The following is a 24,144-nucleotide window of genomic DNA, read 5'->3' on the forward strand; positions in this document are numbered from 1 at the left end:
ATCATACCAATGACCAAGAAACACATTTGGTCCTCAGACTAGGAAAGCTCATAGAGACATTCCTGGTTTCCATACTGCGCGAGAAACACTTTTCCTTCTGAATTAGATATGCCTCAATATTTAAGCAGAGAAGGCAATGGCAACCCACTCCAGTACTCTTGCCTGGAGAATCCCATGGATGGAGGAGCCTGGTAGGCTGCAGTCCATGGGGTCGCTAGGAGTCAGACACGACTGAGTGACTTCACTTTCATGCATTGGAGAAAGAAATGGCAACCCACTCCAGTGTTCTTGCCTGGAGAATCCCAGGGGCGGGGGAGCCTGGTGGGCTGCCGTCTATGGGGTTGCACAGAGTCAGACACGACTGAAGCGACTTAGCAGCAGCAGCAGCAATATTTAAGATTAATCTCTTTGGGAAACACCAGGACAAGATTGTGGAAATTTTCCCTCTCTTGCCATGTTCGCACCCGCTTTGAAGCCCAAGAACGAGGGCTACAGTTGCCAAAATGCAGGGCAACTGCATTTTGTAGGACGGGCAGCTCCTCCAGAGATAACTTGGGGCTGAAAAAAGAAGGTTCCATGAGTCAGATAACAGATGGTGGGCCTTTGTGGCTTTTGGCTGGGATCCCACTTCAGAATCCAGTGCTAACAGCATCCCTTCCTGAATGACACTGGCTCTCCAAGAACGATTCATTTTATTTGGAACATAAGTTAATTTTACTTCTAATCTTTGCTTTTAGAAAAATACAACTAATGACTAAGTACTTGCTTTGGGCCAGGTATTTGGTAAATTTCCCTTTTTAAAAAACGTACCAAAAATACATCAGAATGTTCAGTTTTATTGATAGAAGATTTATTCAATTATTGCTTGACCTTATGAAAGAAAACAGTGGGTCCCTTCAGACATTGCCTTATGTGGAAATGCTTCTAATATATTTAAAGTGAAGACATCAGGGGACAAAACTGTCTGCTAAGTGCTGTATGCACATTATTTAATACTGCAACAACCCTAAGAGATGACTGTTGTTACTACAGTTTGCAAATGAAGAAACTGATTTTTACTTAAGATAAAGTTTCCTACTAAAGTAAATCATAGGAAAGAGAAGTGAATGTAAAGAAAAGTGTTGAATGTCAAGAGTACTGGAAAAGGAAATGGCAACACACTCCAGTATTCTTATCTGGAGAATTCCATGGACAGAGGAGCCTGGCGGGCCACCGTCCCTGGGGTCACAAAAGCCTGGGACACGACTGAACAACTGAGCACATATGCAGACAACCTACCTAGTCATTTGAAAATAAATAAATAAATAATCGAGTAGATGGTATGTCTACAGCATGCTGTGTGCGTACTAAGTCACTTCAGTCCCGTTTGACTCTTTGAGACCTCATGCGCTGTAGCCCTCCAGCCTCCTCTATCCATGGGATTCTCCAGGCAAGAATACTAGAGTGGGTTGCCATTCCCTTCTCCTGGGAATCTTCCCGACCCAGGGATCGAACCCACATCTCGTATATCTCCCACAGTGGGACTGTGGAAATCTACCCTCTGAATAAAAATATTCGGTCAGTGATTGATATAGATGAAACCTGAAGCGGCATCAGTGGTAAATGACTGACACCTGGAAATGGATCTAGACAGCCTCTGGGAGGATCTGGGGGCGGGGACGCTGGAGTTGGCTGCTGAGAGTTCATGTCCCGGCTGGGTTATTAGCAGCTGTGTGAACTCCCAGCATCTAACTACAGTGCCCCCGCCCCCAGATCCTCCCAGAGTCTGTCTAGATCCATTTCCAGTGTCATTTATTTACAATTGATGCCTCTTCAGGTTTCATCTATATCATCACTGATTGAATATTTTTATGCAAAGGGTAGATTTCCACAGTCCCAATGTAGGAGACGTATGTCTCCATCTGCATTGGCAGGCGGGTTCTTAACCACTAGTGCCACCTGGGAAGCCCTGGTATGCCTATAGAGCAAGCATTAAGATGAGGGTGAGGACTTCCCTGGTGGTCCAGGGGCTAAGACTCCACGCTCCCAGTGCAGGGGGCCAGGGTTCGATCCCTGGTCCAGGAACTAAAGCCACATGCTGCAAATAAGAGTTTGCATGTCACAACTAAAGATCCCGCACACTGCAACAAAGATTGAAGATCCCGTGTGCTACAATTCAGACCTGGACAGCCAAAATAAGTAATAAAATGTATATAAATATAATTTAAAAACTAAAAAGAAAAAGATGAGGGTGTTCAGGGACTTCTCTGGTGGTTCAGTGGCTAAGACTCTACACTCCTAATGCAGGGGGACTGAGTTTGATCCTCTGTCAAGGAACTAGTTCCCACATGCCGCAGCTAAGAGTTTGCATGCTGCTTCTGCATGCCTCAGCTAAAGATCCTTCATGCCATAACTGAAAAAAAAAAAAAAAATCCAGCATGCGAAACGAAGACTGAAGATCCCACATTCTGCAACTAAGACCCAGTACAGCCAAATAAGTAAATGAATTAAAATAAATAAGTATTTTTTAAGAAGATGAGAGTGGACAAAGGACTGATGCCGATAGGGCATGGACTTAGACCTGTGTATATACCAACCCTGATTATAAATCTAGGGCTGCTCCCAACCCTCTCCAAAAAGGTCAAAGGAAAATGGGGAGCTGAGGGTGCTGTCAGGCCTGAGCCCTGGAGCTACATGAGGGCCCAGGTGACCAGTCTCCTCTGGCTCCTGGCCCTCAGCAAGAGAGAAGCACGTGCCCCAGGTTGCACAGAGCTAGCAGCACTGTAAGACCATCATAATCACGATGACATCATAGCAACTCCTGTTTATTGATCACAGTCTGGGTTTAGGTGCTGTGTGCTGTGCAGTGTTAGACTCAGTCGTATCCAACTCTTGCGATCCCAAGGACTGTAGCCCACCAGGCTCCTCTGTCCATGGGGATTCTCCAGGCAAGAATACTGGAGTGCGTTGCCATGCCCTTCTCCAGGGGATTTTTCCAACCCAGGGATCGAACCCAGGTCTGCCGCATTGCAGGCGAATTCTTTACCAGCTGAGCTATCAGGGAAGCCCCTGGGTTTAGGTACTATGCATTTAACCCTCATGATAGTCCTATGAAGTAGGTATTCTTATGGGCCTTCAGATGGCAAAATGGGGGTCCAGAGAGGCTAATACCTGACTTGAAGTCACACAGCTGCTAATAACACAGCCAGGATGTGAACTCCCAGCAGCTAACTCCAGCGTTCCTGCCCTCAGATCCTCCCTGAGGCTATCTAGGTCCATTTTCGGATGTCAGTCATTCATAATTGATGCCGCTTCTGGGTTCCACCTATATCATCATTGACTGAATATTTTTATGCAGAGAGTAGATTTCCACAGGTCCATCCACTCTGGACTTTGTCCTAAACAACAATTTCTGTAAAATCACTAAGTGTATGTCCTGGTTATACTATTTCACATAAATTAGTAGAAGTCCCTAACTATTGAAATGTTTTAAAAGTTTCCTGTGCGCTAAGTTGCTTCAGTCATGTCCGACTCTTTGCAACTCCATGGACTGTAGCCTGCCAGGCTCCTTGGTCCTTGGGATTTCCCAGGCAAGGATACTGGAGTAGATTGCCATTCTCTACTCCAAGGGATCTTCCCAACCCAGGGATCAAACCTGTGTCTCTTAACATCTCCTGCTTTGGCAGGTGGGTCACCCTCTGTACATACTGTGTGCGTCTGTTACATGTTGAGAAACCTGTTTCCTGCTTCTCAGCAGTAAGGGTGGCATATTAGTTTCCTGTCATTGTTGTAACAAATGACCCCCTGCTTGGTGGCTTAAAACAGCAGGAGTTTATTCTCTCATGGTCCTAGAGGCCAGGAGTCTGAAACCAAGGTGTGGGCAGGGGTGGTTCCTTCCAGGAGTTCTAAGGGAGAATCTGTTGCAGGTCAGTCACCTGTCTTCTGCGGCTGCCAGCAGTCCTTGGCTTGTAGATACATCACCCCAATCTGCCTTCTTCTTCATGTTTCTTCTGCTCTGTGTGACTTCTCTTCTCTCTGTTATCAGCTCACTTGTGGTTGGATTTAGGACCAGTTTAATCTAGTGTTAGTCTCAGTCATTTCCAATTCTTTGCGACCCCATGGACTATAACCTTCCAGGCTCCTCTGTCCCAGGCAAGAATACTGGAGTGGGTTGCCATCCCCTTCTCCAGGGATTAGACTCAGGTCTCCTGCATTTAAGGCCCACCAGTTTAATCTAGGGGCTTCTCAGGTGGTGCTGATGGTGAAGAATCCAGCTGCCAATGCAGGAGACACAGGAGACTCGAATTTGATCCCTGGGTCAGGACAATCCCCTGGAGGGGGAAATGACAACCCATTCCAGAATTCATGCCTGGAGAATCCCATGGACAGAAGAGCCTGATGGGCTACAGTCCATGGGGTTGCAGAGAGTGGGACATGACTGAGCACGCGCGTGTACGCACAGACACACACATACACAGAGTTTAATCTAAGGTGATTTCATTTAATTGCCTCTGCAGGGATCTTTTTTCAAATCAGGTCACATTCACAGGTTCTGGATGGTCACTTCTTTGATGGCCACCAGTCAACTGCTACTTAGCACCCACTGGGCCAGGCCTGTGGCTTGCAGCATCTCTCCTGATATAAATTTCATGAAGCAGGTACTTCTGTTACTCTCTCCATTTTGCAGATGGGGAAACTGAGGCTCTGCAAGATGAAGTTAGGATCTGAATTCAGGACATCCTGACACTAGAGTGCCTGCTTTCAACCAGTGCCCCAGACCCCAGCCCTCGCTACCCTTACCAGCTTGGCAGCCACATCCACTTTGTTGCTATGTTGTCCACCAGCTCTTATGACCTGGGAGTGGTGACTATTCTTTTGTCATTTCTGTGACCATGTTATCTATGCAAGAAAGTGCAAACTGGCAGCACCTGAGCCCGCAGAAGAGATTGACCTCCACATTAAAGTTGTTAATTTTATTATTTATTTATTTTTAAATTTATTATTTATTTATTTGGCTGTTTTGGGTCTTAGTTGCAACACGTAGGCTCTTAGTTACAGGATGCCAGCTCTCTAGTGGTGGTGCACAGGCTTAGTTGCCCCGTGTCATGTTGGATCTTAGTTCCCCAACCAGAGATCAAACCCACGTCCTTTGCATTGCAAGGTGGATTCTTAACCTATGAACCACTAGGGAATTCTCCAAGTTGTTAATTTTAAACTTGTGTAGATTTCACATGAAAATCTGGGTTTCCCCGTCATCTTTGGAAAAAGCAGAAGTCTGGCAGCTCTGGGTTTGCCTCCCTTGTGGCCATGATTGGACTCGCAGCTGTCACCTTTCATACAGGGTTCTGGCCCCTATGAGTCCCTGCAGGCCCCATCAATCTGCTTTTCTCAATTAGACCAGTGGTTCTCAACCAGGGGTTGGGTTGGGGGGGTGGCCCCCAGGGGACAATTGGCAATGTTTGGAGACATTTTTTGTTGTCAGAACTTGGGAAAGGGTAGCACTACTGACAGAGTATGAGGTGGCTAGATAGCATTACCGACTCAACGGACATGAATTTGAGCAAACTCTGGGAGATAGTGAAGGACCGAGAAGGCTGACATGCTGCAGTCTATGGGGTCACAGAGCCGGACATGACTTAGCGACTGAACACAAAAACAGCAGTACTGACATCTAGTGGTTAGACAGCAAGGATGCAGCTAAACATCCTGTAATGATGCATGAGGCAACCCCCGCAATCAACTATCTGGGCCAAAAATTCACTAGGGCCCAGGCTGAGAAATCCTGAGTTTCACTAATGATGCAGGCATTTCAGCAATCCCTCATTTAGACTTTCAGTTTAAGAACTGTGAGTATTGCACCTGATGGTTTATAGAGCCCCTTCATAGATGTTATTAAAGAAACTACTTCAGCTGTTTCCTTTTGACAGAAACTTTGTTCATTTGAGAGGAAAATTTCTCCAGTGGTGAGTGGGAGCATATGGGTGGGTGGTCTAGGCCTTTCTCCTCCTGAACTGGGCCAGGGTCCCTAACGTGTGAGGACAGTTGTAGTAAAAGTTTGTCGCGACCCCATGGACTATACAGTCCATGGAATTCTCCAGGTCAGAATACTGGAGTGGGTAGCTGTTCCCTTCTCCAGGGATCCTCCCAACCCGAGGATCGAACCCAGGTCTCCTGCATAGCAGGCAGATTCTTTACCAGCTGAGCCACAAAGGAAGTCCAAGAATACTGGAGTGGGTACTCTATCCCTTCTCCAGCGGATCTTCCCAACCCAGGAGTCAAACCGGGGTCTCCCACATTGCAGGCAGATTCTTTACCAACTGAGCTATCAGGGAAGCCCAAAAGGTCCCAAAAGGTTCCAAAAAATCCCCCCCCTGAAAAAGATTGTCATCCCTGATTTGGCCTGAGGAATCAGAGTAGGCTGGAATCTCTATGTTTTGTTCTTGGAACAGTGATTTCTTCTTGGAAATCCTGGGTGATTTCCCCATAGACTGCACCTCAGGTAATCTAAAGCCAAGTATTTACATTGATCAATCCTCCATCCATCCATCCATCTATCCATCTCTTCATCCTCCATCCATCCGTCCATCCATCCATCCATCCATCTCTCCATCCTCCATCTATCTATATTCATCAATCCATTAATTGATCCATCCATCTATTATCTATCCATTCATTGATCCATCCATCATCCATCTTCCTTCCATCCATCCATCCATCATTTCATTTTCTATCCATCCATCTACCCTCCCTCCCCCATATGCCTGGACCCTGGAGAAGGTTCGGGGAATATAAAGAAGATAGGACAGCCCCCTACTATGCAGGAACCCATGGTCTTGGGAGGATTTCAGGCACAGAAACCATGTTGACAGTGACATGGGCTGAGTATGGTGTCAGAAGGGTTCCCCAGGTCTGGCAACACACTGTTTTGTCTGGAGATGTCTCGACAACCATTGGAAAAGAATCCCCCTTCTTCATCCTAACATGAAAGTTCACACACCCAGCCAGAGCATGCTAAGAAGCACAGGGTTTTGTTTTGTCTTTAGATACAGTTTATTGATGTAAAATTTACATTTAGAAGATTATGTATAAGTGTGTATAGTTGATGAATTTTTACACACCGAACACACTTGCGCACCTGGTGCCTATTTTAACTAAGAGAACACAAACACCACCAGCCCCCATGAAACTCCTCATGCTCCTTCTCGCAGCTTCCCCAGTCAAGGATAACCACCACCCTGACTTCTAACGGCATAGATTTGCCTGTTAAGTGGATTTATATGATATGTTCTTGTTTGCATTTGGAGTCCTTCATTCAGCATTCATGTTTGTGAGATACAGCAGGTTTGTTTGTTTGTAATTGTTAATCATTCAATCTCCTTGATGTATCGAAGGGCCCGATAGTAAGTATTTTAGCCTTACCAGGACATATGATCGCCATGGCAACTGTTGAACTCTGCCATTAACATACAAACAGCTATAGACAGCATGTAAGTGAATGAGTTTGGCTGGCTTCCAATAAAACCTTATTTTCAAGGACAGGTAATGAGCTGGATTTGGTCCATAGGCTATAGATTGCCATACCCTCCTGCACGTAATTCCATTGTAGTGCAAGGTTTTTAGCAACAATCCAAAAATATTCTGTTCCGCCCTGGCTGGTCTTCTCTCCTCTTATCAGGGAATTGGGATGGTTTGGCTTTTTCCGTTAGACACAAGTTAGTGACTGAACAAGACTAGACAAAGGCTCAGAACGGGGTCTCTCTGGGGGAAAGCTGTAGGCCGGCTCCAGGTCCTCAATGACTTATAGACTCCAGATCTTGATGTTGGCATCTTTGTCTTATCTGGTCTTCTCTCCTCACTCCAGCCATATTGAGGGTGGTGTCATCTGTCCTGCAACTCGGAAATATTGTCTTCAAGAAGGAAAGAAACACAGACCAGGCTTCCATGCCGGATAACACAGGTGCTTGCTGCTTTTTTTGTGATAATTGATGACTTTGGTGAGGGGAGGGAAGGTCACATTTGTCTTGGTTATTTTTCTGGCTGAGGATATCTGGGGTGTTAATAAGAACCAGACTGGGTTGCTATCACTTAATTCCTTTTTCAAACTTTTCACTGCTGAAGATCCTATGTGGAAAATTCTCCAATCAGACTGTGGCCGGGGGGGGACTAAGTTTTGGATCAGACAGGATCCTTAGGGAGTTTCTCTTCTAAAACTCCACACTCATTTATTTTGTTAAACAAGTATTTTTGAATACCTGCTGTATGCCGGGCAGTGGGATACAATGAGAAATGAGAAGGAACTGCCCCATTTCTTATGTCATGTATGGTTTTGTTGGGGAGATAGACCTCACATTTCCCTGAAATGGGGTTGTCAGATAAAACACAGGATGCCCAGTGGAATTTGAATTTCAGATAAACACTTCTGATTGTAAGTATGTCCTAGGCAATATTGGGGACATAATTATACTAAAAATTGTTCATTGCTTATCTGAAATTCAAGTTTCACTGGGTGTCCTGTATGTTTTTCCTAAATCTGACAGCCCTACGTGCAAATAAACAGTGTTTTGTGTTTCAAAAAGATGGCCTGGATACCATTGTGCTTGTTGGTGGCTGATCCAAAAGGATGACTTAGGTTCCCAACTTGCTCACCTGTGGCCTCAACACCCCTGTCTCAAGCTGTATATTGGGTTGCTTTTCCAAGCTCCCTTTTGAACTGTCAGTTGTTTCTTATGTCTTACACTCCCCAAAATGGCAAGTTAAAGAAAAATCTCATTCTGAGGAGAGACCCTCAGGAAAACAGAAATCAAAAGAGCACCTTTGCAAAAAGATGGGGGGAAAATCCTAAAACTACACAATTTATAGTGTAGTTCCACGTAGTAGTTCCAACTATCTAGTAGTTCCAGCTGCTATCGTGTAGTTCACACCATTCCAGACCATTGTGTATCACTAGTCTTAACATTAAGGGAGCAGCTAATGTTGTATTTCTTTTTGAGAAAACCTTTTTAAATGCAGAATTACATGAATACAACAAGAGCCCATGTGTCCACCATTCAGAATGGACATTTGTGAATTTTTTTGAATACTTCTTGATCTTTAGAATGAAACACAACACGGTACAGGGAAGACTGACATCTTCTATTCTCTCAACTGGATCCCATTCTTCTCCCTGAACCTCCTGACAACCACAATTGTACTTTACTGTATACGCTTCCATTCTTATGTTTATACTTTCACACACATATATCTGAACAGTATACAGTGGTGTTTTGTGAGTGTGTTTTTTTTATTTACATGGATGATATCACACTGTAGGCATCATCTTGCACCTTTTTTTTTCTAGAGAAAAAATACTTACAAAAATACCGTGATACATTTGTTTGCTCCCTTGTGAATAAGCGTTTAAGTTGTTTCCAGTATTTTTCTCTCTACATATATTGCCACATATATCTTGGAATGGCAGAACAAATGCTTATTGAATTTAACTATATGTCAGGTATATGCCTATCTCATTCAATCCCATTAACAATCAAACAACAGACCAAATAACTGACCATTTTTGCAAGCTAGAGTTTAGAAAGTTTAGTAGCTTTTCCAAAAAATCACATGGCTGCGAAGGGGGAAGAGAGCAAGGACCTGAAACTGGCTCTGACCCTAAGCCCCCAGTTGGGGCACACCTCCATCCCAGCCCCATCGTCGCCTCTTTGTAAAACATTGGGGTGAGGTCACTGATTACAGCAGTTTTTAGGACTGTTTCATGCTGTGGTCACTGTCATGTTCCACGTCGTCAAGAAAAAAACAGTGTATCCACAGATCACAGATATCCCCTGTGATATGCCTTCTTTTCCAAGCCTTCACTTTTGTGATACACTTAATATGCTTCTTTTCTCCATCCAGTGGCTCAGAAAGTTTGCCACCTCATGGGAATTAATGTGACAGATTTCACCAGATCCATCTTGACCCCACGTATCAAAGTCGGACGGGATGTGGTACAGAAGGCTCAAACAAAAGAACAGGTAAGTGATGCATTTGCCATTTATTCCTGCATTTGTCATTTATTCCTGAAGACTCTTCCGTCCATTCACCTTCCATCCATCCATCCACCCATCCACCCATCCATCCATCCATCCACCCATCCATCCATCCACCCATCCATCCATCCACCCACTCACCCATCCATCCATCCATCCATCAATCCATCCATCTATCCATCCACTTATCCACCCATCCATCCATCCACCCATCCATTCATGCATCTGTTACCTAACCAAACTTGGGTCTGTTAATCAACCATGCAGCAAAGCCAATTTGTGGTGAAGGAAAGTATACCATTTACTGCACATGCCCAACAAGGGCAACGAGTGGCTCATACTCAAAAGACCTAAACTTGCTGGTGGCTTTCAGGGAAGGACTTTTCCATCCACCCACCTATCCATCTACCCATCCATCCATTTTTTTATCCCCTGTATATCCAGTACTATAATAATCAAAGTTCCCTGTCAGGTTTTGAAAGTACAACACTGGCTGAGCAAGAACATCAGAGTCTCTCACTTCTGCCCTCGTCTTGATCTCTTAGTTGAAGGTATGAGGGCTGACTTAACCTTTGGAAATGTCTCTGGACCCTTTCTAGAGGCAGGACTGACCGCCTCTAAGTGACCCTGGGGTGGAGCAGGCTCCACTGTGTTCCAGGTCCCTCTGACAGGAAGTGACTACTTAGCTACATCGCCATTCCTTAGGTCTAACCACTCTGTCCCTTATTGCCAGTTGTAGAGATGGTATACTTTCCTTTTCTTTGTTTATCTTTTAAGGAGTAATTGTAGGTAGAGGGAGCATAAAAATCCAGGACCACCAGTCAGGCTCTTGTGAAAACGCAGCCCATTGGGAGTAACCCGGTCCCCTCACCCGCTGCAGGCAGACTTCGCTGTAGAAGCTTTGGCCAAGGCCACTTATGAGCGCCTTTTCCGCTGGATACTTACCCGCGTGAACAAAGCCCTGGACAAGACCCACCGGCAAGGGGCTTCATTCCTGGGGATCCTGGACATCGCTGGATTTGAGATCTTTGAGGTACAACTTGGCAGGATCACAATAGACATGGTCCCGGCTCTCTAGAAATTAGCTTCCACTTAGAGAAATTCACTATTTTTGGAGAAAGGCAGGCAGCTACTATAGGGTGGGAAGCTGTCTAATGAAGGTTAAATCTTTGAGGGTTTAAGAGACAGAAATCCAGTGGAGAATGTACTGGTTTTTAAACTGAGGCCAGAGGTACAGCTGGATCCAACAGGCAGGACCTGAACTCCTGCCATCTCCCTCTCTCCTCTCTCCTCCACCTTGACTTCATTCTCAAGTGGGCTGTCCCCTCATGGTGGCAATATGGCTACCATTGCTCCAGACTGCCTCTTAGTTCCAACCAGTTCCAATTCTTTCCAGTAGTTCCATCCCACATCTGGGAATTGAGTCTCATTGAATCTTACCTGAGTTGGGTCACATGGTCATCTCAGAGCCAAGCACTGTTTTTAGGGTCTTTCAGTACTTCATAGAGTATAAAATGGCTACTAAATCCCACTCCCATGAGTTGGAGGGAGGTTCTTAGTGAAAGAGAATATGTTAAGATTGGCAGATATCCCAAAACATATCTACTATGAAATTACTCCATCTTTGAGCCTCAGTTTCCACATCTGCAATATGGGAGTAATGAGGGACTTCCCTGGAAGTCCAGGGGTTAAGATTCCACTTCTACTGCAGGGGCACAGGTTCGATCCTTGGTTGGGGAACTAAGATCCCATGCCATGGGGTGTGGCAAAAAAAATTGAGGTGTTGAAATACCTTACACAGTTATTCTATCTATAAATCATTGTGCAGATGGAGATCAGCATTCTTGAAACCACGTGACATGGGAATAAGTAACTCTTACCAGCCCTCACGAGCCCCGGGCAGCCTTCACTGGGGCCTGAGCCCTCTCTGGGTGCTGAAATGGCAGAGCAGACTCATGGAAAGGGTTTCCGGTGTGGAGCTCTCTCCAGCAGGGAGCTCCTCGGGGCCCCTAGTCCTCTAACTTGGACCATGATGCTCACGGGTCTCCCTGGTGTCGTGTGCTCAGGTGAACTCGTTCGAACAGCTGTGTATCAACTACACCAACGAGAAGCTGCAGCAGCTCTTCAACCACACTATGTTCATCCTGGAGCAGGAGGAGTACCAGCGCGAGGGCATCGAGTGGAACTTCATCGACTTCGGGCTGGACCTGCAGCCCTGCATTGAGCTCATCGAGCGGCCGGTGAGGCCCCACGTCACACACATGCAGCCGGCACGCAGACCCTGTCGCTCTCTCCACTAGGACACGGCTTCCCCATCACTGAGTCTTGAAAGGCTGTAAACTGAATCTTTGTGAACTAAATTACCCTGTCCTTTAGCCCACATTTTCCTATTGAAGGTGTTGCTTCTTTTTATCCCTCTCCTTTCTTGCCCTCCCCACCATGCCCACCCATCCCCTTCCCCTCTCTCCAGTCATTCATTCCCAAAAGCAAGGGTCTTGATTTTGTTCACTGACCCATCCCGAACTCCTAGAACCATGCACATAGTAGGTGCACAAGAGATCATTATTGAATGCCTATTGACTGAGCACCTACTATATGCTCAGCTGTAAAGAATTCACCTGCCAATGCAGGAGATGCAGGTTCGATCCCTGGGTCAGGAAGATCCCCTGGAGAAGGAAATGGCAACCGGCTCCAGTATCCTTGCCCTGGGAAATCCCATGGACAAAGGAGCCTGGCAGGCTGCAGTCCATTGGGTTGCAAAGGAGTTGGACACAACTTAGCGACTAAACAACAACTATGTGCTGGGCCCTCTCTTTGGGGGCTGAGATGTAACAGTGAACGAGGTGGGCACAGTCCCTACTCTCCTGGAGGAGCAGACAATGAAACTAGACAAACAAGAAGAGCAACTGAAACCCCTGATAAGGACAAAGCAGAGTGGTTTAGGGATGCCTGCTTTGGACAGAATAGCCAGGAAAGGCTTCTCTGATCTGAGTCCAAAAAGTAAAGAACATTTCAGCAGAGCAAACAGCATGTGCAGATTTGATGGTGCTCCTGATACCTTAGTTTTTAAACTGTCTCAGCCATAGGGGAGCCCTTTACTCAAAAGAACCCTTAGGTGAATTTATTTGTAAAGGAACGCAATTACTAGAAGTGTGAAATCTTTGTGATGTTGTGTATGCTTCCCGGCCCTTGCATCCCTAGTGCTGGCCCACTGGGCACAAAATACTTTGAGGATAGATTGAGGAGGTGGAGATGGAGTGTGTAAATCCACCTTTATATGTAAGTAGATATGGTAATGGAGCCTACACATGTGTTTGGGTGGCCAGCTTGAGGCTCGGGCACCCTTGCTATGATCTGTTTGTCTTCCATAGAACAACCCTCCAGGTGTGTTGGCCCTGCTGGATGAGGAGTGTTGGTTCCCTAAAGCCACAGACAAGTCCTTCGTGGAGAAGCTGTGCACGGAGCAGGGCAGCCACCCCAAGTTTCAGAAGCCCAAGCAGCTCAAGGACAAAACTGAATTCTCTATCATCCACTACGCTGGAAAGGTACCAGGCGAATGTCCCAGGGGCTTCTTCATCCCAGGGGACCCAGGCAGGATGTTCCAAGTAGGAGCAGCTTAGGAGTGGCGGGACCCAGAGGCCTCTGGTGGAAGTCAGACCCAAAGTGAGCCTTATACATGATTTGTCTAAGTATCAGTAAGGGACAAGATTTAGAGATATAACATATAATGGGCTAATGTATGTATAATATCTATATATTAAAGATAGAGAATATATATGCTATAATAGGCTAATATATATGTTGTATATTATAGACATAGGAGATATGTATTAGAGAGGCCACTAATATGCTTCAACTATGGTAGCCAGGCTACCCTTGTGGCTCAGCTGCAATGCAGGAGACCTGGGTTTGATCCCTGGGTTGGGAAGATTCCCTGGAGAAGGGAAAGGCTATACCCACTCCAGTATTCTGGCCCAGGGAATTCGATGGACAGTCCATGGGGTTGCAAAGAGTCAGACAGGACTGAGCAACTTTCACTTTCATGGTAGCCAGGCAGTTCTTTCCTGTATAGACTCTAAATCCTTCCTGCTACCAGTTAAACCCAACAGGAAGGGCCAGCTGGAGTGGGGTGACCAATAAACCCACTTTTGAGTCCAACAGGAATCTCCTTTATCATGGCCTTGGGTTTGCCATTGCCAGCTTGTGCCACTCTGGGAAATTTATGATGTCTTTTTTTTTCTTCCTTCTCCTCCTTCCTCCCCTTTTCCCCTACCTGTCTCCTCCATCATCGTCATCACCATCATCATCATGTCATAGTTCTTAACATACAGGACCCTTTCCCTATGGCTCTGGAGGGTCCTGGATCATATAGAAAAGACATAACTCAGTCTGGCTTGCAGACGTTTATTGACTCCCTGGTATATCCACTACATCATAGAAACAGGCAATCTTCTAAACCAGGGGTTGGCAAACTACAGCCCAGGTACCAAACCTGGCCCACAGCCTGTTTTTGTAAATAAAGTTTTGTTGGCACATAGCCAAGATCAGACCTGCCCATCACTGTAACAACCCATATCCTGTAAAACCCCACCAGAACTATTTGATCAGTACCTTCTATGTCATAGTCAAAATCATAAAAGTAAAAGAGGTCAAAATAATAAAATTAAAAATTTTAAAAAGACTTGTTGTCAAGCCTTTGCTGGATGAGAGGTGAACGTTGAGTGTGAGGGGAGGGTATTTGCCACCAGCAAAGCTCTGTACCTTTGGGAAATCTCAGGCATCATGCTGGACTCTTAAGGAGGAGGCTGCCTGAGGAAGCTCATTAGGAGAAGGCAGGGATGGAGACGAGGCTTTACCAGTAGGTCATGGCTGAGGCCTACCGTGCACAGGGCCCTTTAAAGTGCTGATTTGTCGGCCCCTTCATTGGTGTTTGTGGCTTCCCATCATGGCAGCTGCTAATGTTTCCTCTCTGACTTCAGAAGATCCAGGGCAGTGGGGGAAGAAGTCTGGGGCCCTGTCCTTAGTTCAAAACTGAAGCAGAAGCACCTGACCGGTCGGGTGGTCCTTGACAGGTGGACTACAACGCCAGTGCTTGGCTGACCAAGAACATGGACCCGCTGAATGACAATGTGACTTCCCTCCTCAACGCCTCTTCGGACAAGTTTATGGCTGACCTGTGGAAGGACGGTAAGGCCCTGCCCGCTGGAGCAGGAGGACTGAACTCCCTCCGGCCCCTTCCCAGCTGCCTCTGATTCCCACGTCTGCTCCCAAGAGGGACGGGCACCAATTCCTGAGCCCCTCAATCCCGCACCTGGGCCCCACGGAGAAGGTCCTGAGTCAGGGCTCAGGCGCTGATGGAGGAAATGTCTTAGGAGGTATGTTGGATCAGAGTGCCCTCTTGTGGAGTCAGAGAGACTTAACTGCATTCTCTTCTCTGCCATGTACCAGCTGTGTGATCTCAGACAAGTCACTTGACTTCCTTAAGCTCCTCTATCCTCACTGGTGAAAGTGAAAGTGAAAGTCGAGTCCGACACTTTGCAACCCCATGGACTGTAGCCTGCCAGGTTCCTCTGTCCATGGAGTTCTCCAGGCCATAATACTGAGTGGGTAGCCGTTCCCTTCTCCAAGGGATCTTCCCAACCCAGGTATAGAACCCAGGTTTCCCGCATTGTGGGCGGATTCTTTACCAGTTGAGTTAATCTCCCATCTTCCCTAAGATTACTGTGAGAGTGAAATTAGATCAGTGTGGCCAAGTTTGAGCATGGATCAAGATCTCTGGAAGGCTTGTTAAAGCTCATGATCACTGGATCCCATCACCAGAGGGTCTGATTCAGCAGGTCTGGATGAAACCTGAAAATTCGTATTTCTAACAAGTTCCCAGGTGGCGCTGATGCTGCTGGTCTGGGGACCACACTTTTTTCCCCTTAAAAACCAGAGAACAGATAATCCAAGTGAAGTCTAGCACCTGCTGGGCCCACAGTAGGGACTTAGTACACATCGGCCCTGTGATGACAATTAAGTGGTGGACTTTGCTGCTTTCGCTCCTGGGCCTCAGTGCTTACAGCAGATTTCACTCTTGACATAGAACCTGTGGGTCTAGGGCTTACAGGACTAGCTGCCCTTGGTTTAGGGACAGGGGTCAGTTCTGCCAACATTTACTGAGTGCCAAGGCCCTTGGGATGGGGTAACAGCATCTCAACCCAGGTTATATCTCACAACTGGGACTCACGATGAACTCTCAAACTCCTTCCTTCAAGGAGCCCACAGTCATATAGGCGAGGCAGACAAGCAAAGACATTATTAATAGAGCCTAACTGAGCACATGGAGCAGAAGTGGTGGGGTCTAATGTCAGCGGGGTTGAACTCCACAACACCACCAACCAACTGGATACAGTCAACTGTGTGTGTGTGTGTTAGTTGCTCAGTCGTATCCGACTCTTTGCCACCCTATGGACTGTAGCCCACCAGGCTCCTCTGTCCATGGGATTCTCCAGGCAAGAATACTGGAGTGGGTTGCCATTTCCTCCCCCAAGGGATCCCTATTTTATCTCTCTAAGCTCACCTCACCGCTCAAAATATTGCATACTTGCACGTGTGATCATTGTCTGCCTCCTTGTGTTAGAATATCCATAGAATATGAGCTGGGGTCGGGGAGGGAGTGGTACACAGCGTCTGGACTTTGTTCATGTCTGTATGCCCAGGGCCTGGCACACAGAAGGCTCTCAATAAGTTTTGTTGGTGGATGAGGATTGGAGGCAGGCAGGGAGGTAAGCCCTTTGCTAACCTTATTCAATTATTCCTGCCCTAGAAGGTAGATGCTGTTATTACCTCCATTTCCCTGCTATCTCAGCTGGTAAAGAATCTGCCTGCAATGCAGGAGACCTGGGTTCAGTCCCTGGGTTGGGAAGATCCCCTGGAGAAGGGTATGGCTACCCACTCCAGTATTCTGGCCTGGAGAATTCCATGGACTGTATAGTTCATGGGGTCGCAAAGAGTCGGACACGACTGAGTGACTCACTTTCACAGAAGGAGAAAGTGAGGCACAAAATGGCACCAGGCCAAGGTGGTGGCAAGAACAGGATTTGCTCCCAAGTTTCCGTGACAGTGTCAGAGACAATGTGTTCTTTCTGTCATTCGGGGTTCTCAGCGTCTCAGAAGTACATAATGCTTGGAAAGCAACCCCCGACACCTCCCTTTACCTATCGCTAGAGGGAAGGTGTAGGGGGTGGAGAAAAGAATGGGGAGGGGTGCCCTGGCGAATGAGCAGGGGACCTGGGGTCTCCATCCTCGGGGCTGGCCTGCTGTGGGGGTACAGAGCCCCTGGGTGGGCTGACGCCACCCTTCATGTGCCCACAGTGGACCGCATCGTGGGGCTGGACCAGATGGCCAAGATGACGGAGAGCTCACTGCCCAGCGCCTCCAAGACCAAGAAGGGCATGTTCCGCACAGTGGGGCAGCTGTACAAGGAGCAGCTGGGGAAGCTGATGACCACGCTGCGGAACACCACACCCAACTTTGTGCGCTGCATCATCCCCAACCACGAGAAGAGGGTGAGGCCGCCGCCCGGTTCCTTGGGACGTCCTCAGGGTCTGCAGGGAAAGGGGAGGCAGGCCGGGCTACAGGGGCAGGAAGAAAGCCAGACCCCCTACCCTGAGGGCTCCATCTGACATGGGTGGGAGGCACTCCTTTCCCATCCGAGAGGTAGAAGAAGGCAGGAGAGGAAGGGAGAATGCACCTGGGGACTTTGAGCCCTGGAGTGGCTACACATGGTATCAAATCACTCATTCGCTAATATTTACTGTAATATTTACAGTAAACATTACTCAGCTAATATTTGCTGAGCTCTGCCTGTGCCAGGTGGGGGGATTCGGTGCTGGATAGACTGCAGTCCTTGCCGGCAGGTGTCACAATCTAGGACAGGGGTGCTTAGCTGGGGGGCAATTGTGTGCCCTCCCTTCCCCCACAGGGGAGATTTGGCCATGTCTGGAGACATTTTTAACTGAGAACGGGGTTATTATTGGCATCCAGCACATAGAAGCCAGGGATGCTGCTAAACATACCGTAGCACGCAGAGCCGCTCCTCTCCACAACCACAGAGAATTATCCAGGCCAAGATGTCGGTACTGCTGAGTTGTGGGAGAGGTGGACACACCAGCTGAAGATGTCATATGGTAAATTATGAGAATACCAAAGAACCGGGGCTCCCACTCAAAACTCAGGGCTCAGAGAAAGCTTCTTAAAGGATGTGAACTCGGTGACTCAGAGGGCGGGGCACGGGGAGGGCATCCTAGGCAGAGGGACCAGAATAAGCAAAGGCGTGGAGGTGAGAAATGAAGGGTCTGGGTGAAGAAACTCCAGGTGGGTGGTTCCGTATTGACGTGTGATGGTGTGAGGCAGGGATGGGGAAGATGAGGCTGGACTTCTGGGCAGGGCTTAGATTGTGGCGTTCCTGGGGGTTAACAGGGCTTGGCGCTCCTTCTGTAAGATGTCATCAGGGGGATTTTAAAAGCAGGGGTATGTAATGATCAGATTTGCATTTTAGAAACCAAATGAGTTGATGGGAGAGGCAGGATGGGGTGGGAAGACAGTATGAGGCTACTGTGGTCATTGGGGCAAGAGAAGAGGGTGGCTAGTGGATGGCAGTGGTGAGAGAAGTAGGTGGATGGGGAGATGTTTGGGAGGTAGGAGCTGTAGAACGGCGATGGGCAGGAAGCGAGGGAGGGGCAGGTAACAAGAAGGAAGCCCCAGGTGATGCTGGTGCCAGCAAGAACGAGAGATGGCACCAGACCCTCAGCTGAGCACTCACCTGGTGCCCCTGGTGATCCCTCCATGGCCTGAGGAGGTGGGTCACCGGGCCTGAGATTCAGGGCTTGCTGCTCCCCGAGGCCCTGGCAGCCCACAGCCCTTTGCATCTTTGCAGTCGGGCAAGCTGGATGCCTTCCTGGTGCTGGAACAGCTGCGGTGCAACGGGGTCTTGGAAGGCATCCGAATCTGCCGCCAGGGCTTCCCCAACAGGATCGTCTTCCAGGAATTCCGCCAACGGTGAGCCCGGGCTGGTACGGGTGGGGTGGGTGTTGGGAGTGGGTGAGGGGAGCAGGCTGGGCAGGGGGACAGACTGACGACAACGGAGATGCGCTTGGTCGTGACTCCTGCCCTGTGTCTCAAGGTACGAGATCCTGGCCGCGAATGCCATTCCCAAAGGCTTCATGGATGGGAAGCAGGCCTGCATCCTGATGGTGAGCCTGGTCTCCAGCCCCTCCCCAGAAAACCACCTGCGGACCTCCCAGCCTCGGGTGGCACTGCCCACAGCTGCTCCGGGCAGGACCCTTCTTAAACACATTTAACCCCCTGCCAAGTGGCAGAGCGGAAAACGGAAAACGGGAACTCTCCCCTCCTTCCTTCCGCAGATCAAAGCCCTGGAACTCGACCCCAACTTGTACAGGATTGGGCAGAGCAAAATCTTCTTCCGAACCGGGGTCCTGGCCCACCTGGAAGAGGAGCGAGACTTAAAGATCACCGACGTCATCATGGCCTTCCAGGCGATGTGCCGCGGCTACCTGGCCAGAAAGTAAAGACCTGCATGCTGTCGCCTCCCTGCAAACACAGACCAGAAACACAAAATTTCAGGGGGTTTTCTGGCCTCGTGTCCTGATTCCCTGATTTTAAGAGGCCATCTGCTCTAAGATGTGTCACTGATTGCATGGCAGCCTTTTCTTGAGGGGGAAGAAATGCTACCACTTTAAAGATATATGCTAGTTACAAGGGCAGGGCAGGAAGGGGTTAAGACCATGAGCTCTGGAGAGTCAGATGTGGGTTCTATCCTGGCTTCCCTACTTATCTGCTGAAGAACCTTGGAAAAGTTACTCTACCTCTCTGAGCCTCAGGAGAATGAGTATAATCTTTCCTGCCTCGTAAACTTGTTTTAATGAGGGGGGACAATGAAATACTGCATGTAAACAGTTGAGAACAAAGCTGGTTATCATTTAAGAAGTGTGAGAGTATGATAAAATACCCGAGGAAGGTGTATTGGTATCTATACCCCCACGTTCAAATGTAATTCATAAGGCATGGTCTTGCCCTGATGCTCCCTGTTTTGGGAAACCAGGTCCCTGTTTTGGGGGACTGGGTGAGAGCTAGGGTTCCTCCATGAAACTCACACCCCAAACAGGACTGCAGGGGCTGGTGGAGTAGCTCTAGTCCAGGGCATGTGTCATCAGGAGGTACAGACCACACACTCATCTGATCGTGTCAAGCTGATTCATTGCCAGATAGACCCAGGATGGTCAAGGCCAGATCTGGGGAGCTCTTGGTCCTGGGACAGACCTAACCTGTTACGTGTCATAACTAAATTCTCTGTTGCCACCACTCCCACTTCCAGACTGACTGGGGAGATTTTATTCTTCCAAGTTCACCCACGTCCAAGATGGCAGCTGCAATGGCAGCCACTCAGAGACAAGAAGATGGTGTTCACTCTTCTGTGGTTTTTCCAACCCAATGCTTAAATAGGAAGAGTGCTGGTTCTGTGTCAGGTCTGGGAGTTTAAAATACACCCAAGGAAAGGATAGGTTTTTCAGACACTCAGCTTTGGGGAAGATGTGGTATAGATGAGTGTGTCAGATGCTCCCCAGGAATGGTGTAGCATGGGTTGATTTCCTAGGTGTTACCAGGACCAAAGATCTGAATTCAGGGAATTTTGTGAGCCTTGGGTCTTCCTTGTCCACTGAGAAAGGCTCTGGCCTCCAGATGATATACTTGTACTGATGTTCAGAGCTTGCTGGAGAATCTGGGCTAGAGATTCTCCATGGGGCGGTGTCCTTGTGCAAGTCACAAAATCACAAGCCGAATAGACGCGTCCTGCTCTCAGGATGCTGCTGGGCTGGATGCTGTAACAACGCAGTGAGGTGTGTGCTGGGCCAAGCAGGTCTTCTCACGCCTCCCCTTCCCTCTCCCCAGGGCCTTTGCCAAGAGGCAGCAGCAGCTGACGGCCATGAAGGTGATTCAGAGGAACTGCGCCGCCTACCTCAAGCTGCGGAACTGGCAGTGGTGGCGGCTCTTCACCAAAGTGAGTGCATGCTCATCCCAAGCCCCCTCCCACCACCCCCGCCAAGTCCCGGGTCTTCCCTGGGACGTTGCCCACGTGGGACTGGAGGTGGTGGATAGCAGGCTTGCAAGTGAGAGCTCAAAACCAAACCTTCCCCATTGGCGATTCTCTGGGCTTGAGAAGAGCCCCCTCTTTGGCACGTGGGTTACAGCCATGACCTTAACCCAGACCCAGAGCACTTCCATCACCACAGGGATCCCTCCTATTGCCCATTTATAGCTCTACCCACTTCCCTCCACAGCCCCAGCAAGCACGAATCTGTTCTCCATTTCTATACTTTTGTCATCTCAAGAATATCATATTAACTATATATTACATTAACTATATATTATATTAACTATATATATTATGTATAACTACGGGTTCCGTAGTTATGTCACCAGGGCTTCCCTGATAGCTCAGTTGGTAAAGAATCTGCTTGCAATGCAGGAGACCCCGGTTCAATTCCTGGATCGGGAAGATCTGCTGGAGAAGGGATAGGCTACCCTCTTCAGTTGTTGGGCTTCCCTTGTGGCTCAGCTGGTAAAGAATCCGCCTGCAATGCGGAAGACCTGAGTTCAGTCCCTGGGTTGGGACGATCCCCTGGAGAAGGGAAAGGCTACCCACTCCAGTATTCTGGCCTAGAGAATTCCATGCACTGTATAGTCCATGGGGTTGCAAAGAGTCGGACACAACTGAGCGACTTTCACTTTGTCACAAAGCATCATTCTCTGGAGATCCCTCCATCCAGCGTGTTGTGTGTATCCACTGTTTGTTTCTCTGGGTACAACTTGGTCTTGCAGCGTCGTTGGCTGTTACGAGTCTGTTGGGCAAAGACTTGCTCTGTGGGGATGGACACAGCTTCCTCTTAGGTGCTCTTGAGTGTGTCGATGGGCACAAAGCTTTTTCACTGAGCGACTACGTATTGAATGGCCACTGTGCACCAGGCCTGTGCGAAGGGCTGGGGATACCCTGGCTTCATGAATATTCTAGGTGAGTGGAGGAGTAGATGATAGGTAATCACAGAGAGTGATGCTCATGGCAGACTGGGGTCAGCGCAGGAAGGAAGCTGCAGTGTGTCAAACATGGGTCCCTCTAATGCCAGGCGGGGCTTGAACACAAGGAGTTAGGAGTCAGCCTGGTGAAGAGCAGTGAGGGGAAGCTGCTTTTTGGGAATATTCATTCCCACTAACTCAACTTCTGGAAAACTCTCCTAAGAAAACCCTCTGAAATAAAGAAAATAAAAAAATGAAGGACATTCATTTACAAGAGCAAGATTTCAATGCCCAGCCCTGGCAGACTGACTCATAACAGCTCATCCATCAATGGGATACTTTTCAAATGCTAAAAATGATGGTATTTAAAAATCAAGTTGTAACACTGATGTGACAGCAAGGGCGATAATTATCCTGTAGTTTTTAGTAATAAAAGCAGCACATAGGGAATTCCCTGATGGTACAGTGGTTAGGATTCTATGCTTTCACTGCTGAGGGCCCAGGTTCAATCTCTGGCCTGGGAACTAAGAACCCTCAAGCCTCATGGTATGGCAAAAAACTTCCTTAATTAAAAAAAAAAAATTTTTTTTAAGTACATGTAACACTGGGCAGTGTGGTCTCAGGTGTATTTTTTTTTTTTTTAGTGTGTAGGACAAAGGGCTAGAAGGAGATGCTGATAGTGCTAGTAATGGGAGGTAGGATATGGGGGACTTTTCTTTCCTTTTCTCTTTGGAAGGAAGCATATCAGTTTGTCAGCAGCAGTTCTCACCCAGAATGAGACTAAATGGGGGGAAGTGAGACTTTCTCCTTTCACTTTGCACCTTTTCTTGTTGCTCTAGGATTTTTCAGTCTTGGTCTCTTGATATTTTGGGATGGGTAATTCTGTGTCACAGAGGCTGTCCTGAGAACTCTAGAATGTTGAGCAGCATCTCTGGCCTCTACGCACTAGATGCCAGTAGCATCCCCCCCACCTAGTTGTGACAGCTAACACCATCCCCAGAAACTGCCAAATATGCCTGTAGGAGCTGCAGGTGGAATAAAATTGTCCCTGGCTGAGAACCATTGGTTTACTTACTATGAGTGTATCCCTCATGCCATGGAAGCAACTGATGGGTGGACCTTCTGTGTGCAGGTGAAGCCCCTGCTGCAGGTGACTCGGCAGGAGGAGGAGATGCAGGCCAAGGAGGATGAGCTGCAGAAGACCAAGGAGCGGCAGCAGAAGGCCGAGAGCGAACTCAAGGAGCTGGAGCAGAAACACTCGCAGGTACCGGCCCGGGAGCCTGGCTGGGGCTGCAGAGGGTGGGCCCCCTGCCTCCCGTGGGGCTCACTGCCCGTCTCCCCACCCCCTGCCTGCAGCTGACCGAGGAGAAGAACCTGCTGCAGGAGCAGCTACAGGCGGAGACAGAGCTGTACGCCGAGGCTGAGGAGATGCGGGTCCGGCTGGCAGCCAAGAAGCAGGAGCTGGAGGAGATCCTGCATGAGATGGAGGCCCGCCTGGAGGAGGAGGAAGACCGGAGCCAGCAGCTGCAGGCAGAACGGAAGAAAATGGCCCAGCAGATGCTGGTAAGGCACTGTGGGGGCTGCCCTTGGTGGTGCCTAATCCCTTGACTCTCCCTGCAGACCTGTGAGGTGCATCTGATGATGTGTGTCCCCACTAGACAGAGACAGAGACTCAGGCTTGGAGAGGAACAGCCCTCTGCCTACACAGGTCTCCTCAGGAGCCTACTCTGTCCTATTGTCTTGCCTTCCATGCGCAAACACGTTTTCTCCTAATAGCCACCCTGTGTGAGGGGTAATTGTATCAGTAAGCTACTGCTGCAGAACAAAAAGCACCAAAACTCAGCAGCTTAGAAATAATAAGCATTTAGGACTTCTCTGGTGGACCAGTAGTTAAGAATCTGCCTGCCAATGCAGGGGGACATGGGTTCGCTCCCTGGTCCAGGAAGATCTCACGTGTTGTGCCACAACTACTGAGCCACACTCTAGAGCCCACGAGCTGTAATTACTGAGCCCACATGCTGAAACTGCTGAAGCCCACGTGCCTAGAGCCTATGCTCTGCAACAA

General features: G+C 48.2%; 1 protein-coding gene across 7 annotated transcripts in view; it reads left to right on the plus strand.

Annotated features, from left to right (window-relative positions):
• The window catches only part of MYH11 (myosin heavy chain 11), a 124,555-nt gene that overhangs the window by 72,486 nt on the left and 27,925 nt on the right, over nt 1-24,144 (plus strand). For 6 of the 7 annotated variants that reach the window (XM_081556280.1, XM_081556278.1, XM_081556274.1 and 3 more), the window contains 13 exons: nt 7,841-7,936; nt 9,871-9,989; nt 10,885-11,037; nt 12,071-12,244; nt 13,376-13,549; nt 15,077-15,191; nt 17,361-17,554; nt 18,925-19,046; nt 19,171-19,240; nt 19,412-19,572; nt 20,958-21,066; nt 23,212-23,343; nt 23,436-23,642. In XM_081556280.1, coding sequence (XP_081412406.1) covers nt 7,841-7,936; nt 9,871-9,989; nt 10,885-11,037; nt 12,071-12,244; nt 13,376-13,549; nt 15,077-15,191; nt 17,361-17,554; nt 18,925-19,046; nt 19,171-19,240; nt 19,412-19,572; nt 20,958-21,066; nt 23,212-23,343; nt 23,436-23,642 — 1,826 coding nt within the window. Of the gene's footprint in view, nt 1-7,840; nt 7,937-9,870; nt 9,994-10,884; nt 11,038-12,070; nt 12,245-13,375; nt 13,550-15,076; nt 15,192-17,360; nt 17,555-18,924; nt 19,047-19,170; nt 19,241-19,411; nt 19,573-20,957; nt 21,067-23,211; nt 23,344-23,435; nt 23,643-24,144 lie in introns of all 7 variants that reach the window. The other variant, XM_081556276.1, reaches the window with a different exon arrangement.

Source organism: Giraffa tippelskirchi, chromosome 13 (assembly GCF_054371585.1).
Source record: "Giraffa tippelskirchi isolate mGirTip1 chromosome 13, T2T-mGirTip1v1.2.pri, whole genome shotgun sequence".
NCBI lineage: Eukaryota > Metazoa > Chordata > Mammalia > Artiodactyla > Giraffidae > Giraffa > Giraffa tippelskirchi.